This window comes from Helianthus annuus, chromosome 12, assembly GCF_002127325.2.
Source record: "Helianthus annuus cultivar XRQ/B chromosome 12, HanXRQr2.0-SUNRISE, whole genome shotgun sequence".
Taxonomy (NCBI): Eukaryota; Viridiplantae; Streptophyta; class Magnoliopsida; order Asterales; family Asteraceae; genus Helianthus; species Helianthus annuus.
In genome coordinates this window covers 86,136,880-86,147,679 of record NC_035444.2, presented here as the reverse complement: position 1 = coordinate 86,147,679, position 10,800 = coordinate 86,136,880, and the positions used below count along the sequence as shown (strand labels likewise).

Below are 10,800 nucleotides of genomic sequence, written 5' to 3'. Positions count from 1 at the left end.
GTTCTTCCAATTTTCAAAAACAAATCACACAGAAATTATACAGAATCATGTATAAATATTGGCCATCTTCAATTTCACATCTTCTACTTCAATTTCTCTAGATTAGAATTTTAGAACTTTATTTTATGGTTATGTTCTCTTTTTTGTAATATGAATATTGGATTTTTTTAATTTAGTAATTTATGTTTTAATTTGTGTATATCGAACCGGACTCAATGGTACACCGTACTGGATTGTAGTAAAATGAACCTACCTCCCTCCACAGGGGCGTAGCTTTCAAGGGGCCGAGAGGGCGCCCGACCCCCCCCCCCCCCAACTTTTCGCTCAGTAGTGTTTTGTACGTACGTTTCGTATAGAATTTTTTTAGGTATATACGTTTTCGGACCCCCGGTTTTATAAAAATAAAATTACTTATATAGAATTTTTAGGTCTGGTGACTTCCGACCCCCCCATTGGAAATTTTCAAGCTTCGCCACTGTCCCTCCATATTGAATTCGTCCCATCTAGCAAATCGCGAACCCGAACTGCGTACCCGTACAAGAGCACCAAGAATTAAGTGACTATGGGCTCCACCATGAGCGGGTCCGGGGTGTTTTGCAGGAGGTTGTTTTCACACTTCGAACCATGACCTTCGGGTCACATAGCAACAAACTTACCGACAGTACAAGGTTACTAATTATCATAAGGAAACCTAAGCTACTTGCTGGAATATATTATTGGTGATGACGATTTGGTGCATGTAGTTGGACAAAGGGGGAATAAAAGTCATGGCTGTGAACAGGAAATTAAAGGATCAAGTAACTAACGGTCAATAGTGGGATAAGGGACATTTGTGGAATTTTTATCTGTTCCTTTGCAGGCTCTAGTGGTAGAATATGAAACTTTCCCTTTTTGGACGTGTTGTATCATGTTCCCATTGAAGGCTTTAGTGGTAGAATATGAAACTTTCCCTTTTTGGACGTGTTGAATCCCATCTTTCTTTCGCAAAAGTTGACTTAGCCCTTTCACAAGTTTTCTTTTTTAGAAATCACAAAAACATCTTTCACTAGTTGTAAATCACCTCAAGTATATCAATTTTTCAAAACAATCCATCCAATAGTTAGAAAATAATCCCAACTAGTATGATTGCGGTTAATATTAAAAGTAAACATGAAGGCGAGGATAGGTATATATATGAGAGTTACTAAATATTCGATTGATTGTATCATACCATTATACAAAGTTTACAATCTATTAGAATTGGAATTCATACGTAATAAAATAACACTATACAATAAGAGTCAATCTAGCTGTCCGATTTTCTTTTCCTCTTCATAACGCGCGTAGAGCGCATCAATGGAATCTTGTAGTGCCAATTGGGTTGTACTGATATGCGCTACCTTCTGTGTAAGTTCAGTTACTTTCTTTGTAATGCATTAATCGTATGCAATGAACTAGTCAATCAAACTTTACAATCCTCTTCATAACGCGCGTAGAGCGCATCAATGGAATCTTGTAGTGCCAATTGGGTTGCACGGATATGCGCTACCTTTTGTGTAAGTTCGGTTACTTTCTTTGTAATGCATTAATCGTATGCAATGAACTAGTCAATCAAACTTTACAAACGTGCTAGAAGTTGCCTCTCCTTTGTACTTGCGATATTGCACACTATAAACATATCAGAAAAGCTTATATGGAAAGGTAATGAAGAACTACTTTTATTTGTGTATAACACATATAGTGCGGATACTATCATGACTGCCATAAAATGAATTTCAAACGACACCAATAGGCATAAATGTATCTCTTCTGTAGTTGCAAAAACTTACCATGCCAAGTAAAGACAAGGCGTTTGATACTTTTATTTAATCTTAAAACGAGGCTCAAAAAAGACAGGTTAATGTGGCTACGAATAACATTCACCATGCCATGACTATAACCATCAAACATCTTTTATCATCATTGTCGTAAAAGCAGAAACGTTGCCTATGAAATGCATCAAGTGCTTGGTAATCACAATCTGCCTACAAAATGCAGATCTCAATTTAAAACACTTGGTGGTGGGACTAAAGAACACAATTTGGACATGTGGACGTATAAATAAACAATGAGGGATCTTCCTAAGGAAAACGTCTGGCAGCCCTAAAGCCCAAAAACATGCACGTGGATGTCGAGTCCAAAACCCAAACACGCCAACCCATGTCACAAACAACAATGCCCATGTTACAACAACATAATGTGGACAACAACGACAACAATGCACATGGTACAACAACATAATGCTTACATAGGTTGATAAATGATATTAAAATAATAATTTATATAATGCATTTGTGCACAAAACTAACGATGCAGAAAGTACAACAAACCCATGTAACATACATTGCACGTAAGCGTAGCTTCATAATGAAGCTAGCGTGGTTGCTTGTTGCAAGCCATCTCAACTGCCAACCAAAAACACTCAACATCACTGCCAAAAGTTCAGTAAACGAAATTTGTGTTAGTATATATTTTGTATGTTCGCCATTGTGCGAATAGACTAGAGAGAGCGTGTGTTGAATATTGTATAGTTGAGATATGAACACACGACTTTGGAGAGGACGAGAGAGGTTCGTACAGATGTAACTCATTCGTACAGATGTAACTACATCCGCACGGATGAGCTAGTTCGCACGAAGGTAACACTCATCCGTATGAACGTAATCTAGTATATATAGGTTCGTGTGTTCCTCAGTTGTTAAGTTTTGGAGATCCCAGAGGGGAAATGCTGGAGAAATTTTATTTCTCCAGCTTGTAAATGATGTATACTCTTTCGGTATGAATGAAGCTTTTGACTTATGACAACATTTCTACCGAATTAGTTCTTTTCTACCTAAACTTCCATCTAAACCCGCCGAATCCTGAACTCTCAATTGGTATCAGAGCTATGGTACCGATTCAATCGATCTAACAGTTGACTGAATCACCTACGTTCATGAATTATGGGTTTTATGGGGTTTAGATGTAAATCATCAAATAAACGGACAATCCATGGACAAAAAATTAAAACAGAAACCATAGGATCGTTTAGAATTGAATTTCGACCTAGTCTGTGAAAGAATCATCATGAAAGTCGAAGAAATAAAGAGTTTAGATCGAAAAAATGTGATAAGCAACGTTCGAATGGATGAGACCACGTTCGCACGACGGTAATCTACGTTCGCACGAAAGACTCACCTTCGCACGAACTAGACTCAAATGCCTAAAAAGGCATTTTTTGATCGTAGTGACGTGACGAGTGTCTAGAAAAAATTTGGTGATTGGAATTTTTTTCGAGATTTTAACGATAAATACGGGCTGTTCGGGGACACCATCGGGGGCTTCAGAGAATATATTTGATGATGCGATCACAGAGTAGTGAAGAAAATGGGGTAGCCATTGATACCTATGCAGATTGTTTACCATTTGGTGTAGTGACTACTAATGGGCCTTAAAGAAAAATCCGCATTGATGAAAAACTGACTTTTGTGGACCAAAATGACACATTTTCCGTATAGTTGAGTTTTTCGAGGAACAGAGAGGACTGAATTTGCCAAGTTCGAGGGGGAAATTCAGTGATAAGTTTTAGAGAGGTCAGAATTTGCAAAAATGATGGGGAATAAAAATTTCGTTAGAATATATTGAAATTCTAACATTTTTTAAATTCAGACGTGCAACAACATTCTGGTGGTTCCGACTACAGATTGTCCAGGGATGCATACAATCTGGTTTCGTTAGTTCATAATCATAGGAAGTTCAGATTCTTTAGATCATGGTCAGATTGATGTCTTAGGGTTTGAGTCCCGGTGTTGGAACTTTTGAGATCGTTCATACTTGTGCTGGATTAGTTTGATAGTTGTTTGTAGCTAATCTAATAGTATAGGGGCTTATTATGTAATTACATAGAGTTAGAAATCCTGACTTCGTGTAGTTAAGATTCCAGCAAATTTATAAATTTGCTGGCAAGTCAGGCACTATATATAGCCCAAGCATTGCAACCATGTCAAGCTTTTGGCTCTCTTGATGAATAGAAGTGTTGTTTACATTCAATCCTTGTTTTTGTGCTCTAATCTGATATCCAAGGTGCCTTATTGATTTACATTCTTGTTTGGATTCAATACAACACTTGTTGTATTCATTAATCCATTAGCTTCACCTTCATTCTTGATCATTCTTAACTTTTTCATAGTTCAAACACTTAATCAATAGGTGTTTTGGACTAAAACAACCAACCACTGTGATCCGGATTGATATTGGGATCTACAATTTGGTATCAGAGCCTTACTGCTCTTGGTTGTTGTGTTCTTCTTGAGATTTTTCATAGTTTTGAAGGTTTTTCAAAAGTTTCAAGGTTTTCAAATTTTTGGACTTAAAATGGGTTGATCTGGTGTGTTTAATCGATAGGTTGTTGTTAATATATGATTAGGGAGTCATTTTGGACATTTTGATGCATCAAAACATGGTTTTTGAGCTGTTTTTGAGTGATTAGAGGGTTTTAGTTCGTGATAAACCCTCTGTCCAGCGAAATTATTTTGAATACAGCGAACAAGATTTGAAGATAGCGAAATTAAATTTGAATACAGCGATGATACTTTTGAACATAGCGAACTTAGCGAACAATTTTCGAAGAAAATCGCATGATCATTAATTTTGACGATTACAACTCGAGCGAAATTATTGATTTTCGGCGAAATAGTATTAAACGACCCTGTAGCGAAATTATCGAAGGCAACTTCGAGAACTGTGATATAGAACCACAACGTTCTTATCACGGTATTCGGCGGAATTAGCCAATCTAACGTGTGTGCTACTTGTATCAGCGGAATTAGCTTACTCGCTCGTGCAGGACGTCTCTGTGTACCGGCGAAGATAGGAGATCGGTGAAGACTTTCAGCGAGATAGTTCGTGCTTCTCCAATTTTCGACGGAATTAGAACTGTTACCGGCGAAGGTGATTTTCAGTTGATCTGTCAGTGAATTTAGCCTCTGATCAGCTTTATTCTGTCTAAATCAAGCCAAGATGTCGTTGAATCAGCTAAGTCCAATTGCTCAAGCGGAATTTGAGACCGGAACCACTACTAGGCCACCACAGTTGAAAGGGGCTGAAGACTTCAGCACTTGGAAGACTCGTATTCAGTCGTTTTTCGAGTACACGGACTACAATCTGTGGCTCTCAGTCACTGCTGGACCTCACATTCCAACGGTTGTTCGAGGAGATGCGGTAGTTGCTAACAATGATGCAACTACCTTTACCGATGAAGACAAGGCTCTAATCCAACGTGATCGTCGTGCTCATGTTGCCTTAACCATGGCACTGTCAACTGATGACTGCAACATGTTTGAAGAACATCGAACTGCAAATGCACTCTGGAATGGATTGATTGAGTATTATGAGGGAAATGAAGAGCTGATCGAAAGCAAGAAAGACATGGTGCAGAAACAATACGACATGTTTTGTGGAGTTCGTGGAGAAAGTCTTTCCGATCACATCAGTCGCTTTCTGAATATGATGACCAAAATGAAGAAGGCGGGAAATCCTGTCACAAACCGTGCTGCCATAAAGAAGCTGCTGGATTCACTCCCCAAGGAATGGAGTCTTCAATGCATGATGAACAAGAAGGATTTCCTCAACAATCCAAATCATGTCACTCTGTCAGACTTAATTAACACTCTAAGAGCTTTTGAAATGGATGTCAACAAACGAGAGATGAACATTGCTGGTTACCCACCAAAGTCAAATCAAACCTCTGTTGGATAGAAGAATGTGGCATTTCTTGCTTCAGGTGGCATCACTCCACAAGCTTCTGACTTAATTTACGCCAACGCTTCCGCAAGCGCATCGAAAGCTCCACAACCCGGTGAGAAGACTATCACGGTTGGTGATACACAAGCGTTGAAGGTGTCTACTGAAAAGGTTGCATTCTTTAACATGTTTCTGAGCAGCGATAAAGCTTTGATATCTGGAGAACTGAAGAAGGAGATGTTCATTGCTGAAGATATGTATCAGGTTGATCCAGATGACATGGAAGAAATGGATCTGAAATGGCAGATGGCCATGATCACCTTGAGGCTAAATAAATTTCAAGACAAAACTGGAAAGCGTTTGGGTCTTGGAAAAGCTGGTTTTGATAAATCCAAACTGAGATGCTACAACTGTAAGAATCTGGGCCACTTCAAGCGCGACTGCCCCTTGTTGAAAGAAGGAAACACTGAATCAACCGCTGCTGTAAAACAAATCACCGTCGAAGAAAACAAAAACAACGTGTCTCCTAGCACGCCAAAAGCCTTAGTCGTTGAAGACTATGATTGGAGTGAAGAAATTGCTGAAGCTAAGGAGCAAGTGAACAAAGCTCTTATGGCAAAGATCTCAAGCGAGTCCTCATCAAAGCAGACAGCTGGAATCCCAAAAGGAGACAACGTTGCTGACAAGGGTCTGAAAAGCATTCTCACCTCCATGGAGCCTGAGAAGGAAAAGAAATCTGAAAAAGCAGATGAGCATGTTTCTGAGGAGGCATCTGATCAGAAGAAGGGCAAGGAAAAGGTGCCAGTTGCAGCTATGAAAACAGAATCTTCAAAAGAAAAAGCTCACAAAGACTTGGTAAACAGTATTCCACATGGCTTTAAAGTAAAGTTATGCACAGCAGCATGCGTTGATGTCGTGGCACATTACAAGTCTCTAAATCTAGAATTTGAGAGACAAAAAGACAAAGCTTTAAAATTTAACAATGAGCTTAAACAGAACGATGCCGCATATCAGAGAAAGTTGAATTCAACTTTAGCTGAAATGCAAACTCTGAAAGAATTTGTGTTTAGAAAAGATTTTATCATTAACGATCTCACAGATAGATTAGAAAAAGCTTTGAACGAAAAGAATAAATTGCAAATTATAATAGACAAATGGAATGTTAGTCAAAAGGCCTTTACTGACATCAAAAACTGCCAACGACCAACGTATGTGAAAGACGGGGTTGGGTACAAGGACAGGAAAGGAAATGAAAGAAAACTCTTCTTTCCACCGCATAGCAAAAACTATGTGCCTATGCCAACTCCTCATCCCGAAAATAATCTCATCGATGAAAAGGCCTCTGTAAAACAAAACGATTTTTGTGAAAGTGAAAGAACCGCTAACTTTTCTAAAAGTAATACAGATCCAATTGTGTGTAAAGAAGATGTGTGCGATGAGGATGGAGACTGCGGCAGTTCAAAAATAGGAATAGGTTATTCAGGCGACAGTTATTCCACTGTTAACTGGTTCGGCTGGAACTGTTCTAAGAAAAACAATATTTGGGATGAATGTAATAATTTAATTAGGATGGATGACTGTATTGGCCGTGTGCCTAAATTTAAATCTTCGGATGACTGTAAGGGCCATGCGCCTACATTTGAGACCCGTGATCGTGAACATTTTGTGTCTGAATGTCATGATTTAAATTCTGCATTTTGTGATGATAAAATTGTTTGTGAATCTCCTGTATTTGTGCCAGAATTGAAAAAGAATAGCTTTGGAAAATTCCTCACAGAGGAAATTCCAGAATTTATTCCATCTCGAATAGGTATGACAGATTCAGAAAAGAGTGTCACTGAAGATCACTGTAATGAAAACTCAAGCATCACTACCTCAGAAGATGAGCAAAAATAGGAAAGCTCAAATGAAGATCAACAACAGATGGTGAAAGTCTTGAATTCTTGAGTGAAGAAACCCCGAAAATCTCAAGTGAAGATCAAACTACAAATGATGAAAGCTCCGAGTGTTCAAGTGTTGAAACAATCGAAGACCAAGACTCAGAAAGCTCAAGCGAAGATCAACGCAACAATGATTCATGTTACGAAGCAAGTGAAGAGCAAAGCTTAAGTGAATACAACATGTCTGAAAGTTCATCCGATTCCGACAATGATGAAGAATGCTCAGAAGATGAAAGCAGAGTGGACAAAAAAATGAAGAAAGCAGAAAGCTCAAGACTCTCATCACATACATCATCTTCTAATACCAAAAGACCCCGACATAAAAGATGTTTTCGCTGTGGTCACTTAGGACATACAGCGAAACATTGTAAAACCAAGAAGTTCTCTAAACCAGAATATGATTTTGTCACAAAATTCACATATCAACTTAACTATCTTAAGAAGTCTGTTAAAAACCTGGTTGAGTCAACAGCCTATTTTTAGAAACAAAAAGAGGACAACGTGGGTCAAAATCACGATAGATTCAAAATGAAGCAAATCTGGGTTCCCAAATCAAACTAATTCATGTATATTCTTTTATTTCATAATAAACTCCAGAAATGGCTCCGTATGCTCATGGAGTACATCTGGCATGTCGACAGCGGATGTTCAAGACACATGACTGGATTGAAGGAACTTCTGAAGAACTTTCGCTTCATCGATGGTGATTTCGTGTCTTTCGCTGGAGACGAGAAAGGAGGGAAGATCGTTGGAGTAGGAGATGTAGTGTCTGAAGCCCTCACATTGGAAAATGTCAACTATGTTCCAGAATTATGCTACAATCTCATGAGTGTTTCACAAGTCTGTGATAAAGGAATATCGGTGCTTTTCAATGACATGGAATGTTTGTTTCTCAAGCCTGGATATGTCATTCCTGCAGAAATGATCATGCTCACTGCTCCAAGACAAAACAATACATACGTGCTCAACATGAAAAATGCCAAGACAAATGACAACTTGACGTGCTTGATTTCAAAGGCTTCAGAATCGGAGTCACTGCTTTGGCACAGGCGATTGGGCATATAAATTTCAAAAATATGAATAAACTCTCTAAGTTAAACTTATTAAGAGGACTTCCGATAAAAGAAATTCCTTTTTCTGAAAAATGTATTGCATGCGCCTAGGGAAAGCAACACAAGAAGTCGCACAAGCCCAAAGCAGTGAATACGATTACTGCGCCTCTTCAGTTGATGCATATGGATCTTTTTGGTCCAATTAGCGTTAAAAGTCTTGCTAAAAGTTCCTACTGTTTGGTGATTACAGATGATTTCTCTCGGTTTTCATGGGTCTATTTTCTTGAAGCAAAAAGCGAGACAACTGAAGTTCTCAAATCGTTCATCCCGCTGATTGAAAACGTGACCAGATTGAAAGTGAAGTCGATCAGAAGTGATAATGGATCCGAGTTCAAAAATCAGACCTTCATATCCTTCTGTGCAGAAAAGGGAATTCATCTCCAATATAGTGCAGCCAGAACTCCTCAACATAATCGAGTTGCTGAACGCAAGAACAGAACATTGATCGAAGCTGCAAGAACCATGCTGGTGGATTCAAAGCTTCCAACCATCTTTTGGGTAGAAGCAGTTAATACAGCATGCCACGTTCTAAACAGGGTTCTCATTGTAAAACCACACGGAAAAACGGCATATGAACTACTCTTCAAAAGAAAACCGCTTATTGACTTCTTCAGACCATTTGGCTGTTCGTGCACCCTTCTAAACACTCAAGAAAATCTCATCAAGTTCGAAGCAGTGGGTGATATCTGCTACTTCGTGGGATATTCATCCACACAGAAGGCCTACAGAGTTTACAACAAAAGAACGAAGATGGTGATTGAATCATATTATGTTGACTTTCAAGAAGGAAACTATACCAACACCGGAAGTACTCCTGATTGGTTCTATGATGTGGGCGTGATTTTCAACACCTTTGAAATTCCAGAAGATGCTCCAGAAAAAGAAGCTGTTGAAGACACTCAAGTTGAACCACTGTTTGACTCATCAGACATTGGTTTAACTCCGTTTACCACCCGTCTATCTCCATCAACTTCTGACCCAATTCTGTCTGTGAATGAAGCAACTGGTGACACTTCGCCTGAGAACACCCAAGAAAACGGTGTTTCTTCTTCACAAGCGAATGTGGATGAACCAACTCAAGAAGATGATCCACCAGTGATTTACATGGACGAACACTTCAAGACAAATGCAGGATACAAGACAAATCGAAATCATCCTCTTGAAAACGTCATAGGAGCAGTCGAAGAAGGAGTTCGTACACGCGGGCAGTCGTAAAGCATCAACAAAGGTCTCTTTGCAGCTTTTCTTTCGCAATCCATTCCACGAGACATTGAAGAGGCTATTCAAGACTCTAGTTGGGTCAGGCCATGCAGGAAGAGCTATCTCAATTTCGCAAGCTTAAAGTTTGGGAATTAGTAGATTTATCTGAAGGAAAGTTTCCAATTGGTACTAAATGAGTCTTCCGTAACAATATGGATGATCGTGGAGTGGTAATTAAGAACAAGGCCAGATTGGTGGTGCAAAGTTTTCGTCAGGAGGAAGGGATTGACTACGAAGAAGTTTTTGCTCCGGTTGCACGACTGGAAGCAATCAGAATATTCCTGGCATATGCATCATACAGAAATTTCAAAGTTTTTCAAATGGATGTAAAGAGTGCTTTTCTTTACGGGAAGGTAAAGGAAGAAGTATACGTATGTCAACCTCCAGGGTTCGAAGATCCTCATTTTCCAGGTCGTTATTTCAAGTTGGACAAAGCGCTCTATGGCCTTCACCAAGCTCCACGTGCTTGGTACGAGACTTTGTCAACTTATCTGTTAGAGTGTGGATACACCAGAGGAAAGATCAACATGACTCTCTTTACTAAGAAGATCGGGGAAGATGTAATGCTGGTTCAAATCTACGTCGACGATATCATTTTTGGTTCAACTAACGAGGAGTTGTGTAGAGAATTCGAGACCGTCATGAAGGCAAAATTTAAAATGAGCATGATGGGGGAGCTGACTTTCTTCTTAGGGCTAGAAGTGAAGCAAGAGGAGGATGGGATTCTCACTCATCAGGCCAAGTACATT

General features: G+C 39.2%; 1 protein-coding gene across 1 annotated transcript; it reads left to right on the top strand.

Moving 5' to 3' along the window:
- The first annotated feature begins 5,016 nt into the window (after positions 1–5,016).
- Positions 5,017–10,006, top strand: LOC118485078. Its single transcript, XM_035981320.1, has 6 exons — positions 5,017–5,716; positions 5,780–6,003; positions 6,046–6,758; positions 6,810–7,152; positions 8,277–8,562; positions 8,982–10,006. The coding sequence occupies exons 1-6, from the start codon at positions 5,017–5,019 to the stop codon at positions 10,004–10,006; spliced, it is 3,291 nt and encodes a 1,096-aa protein (XP_035837213.1).
- The last annotated feature ends 794 nt before the right edge of the window (positions 10,007–10,800 follow it).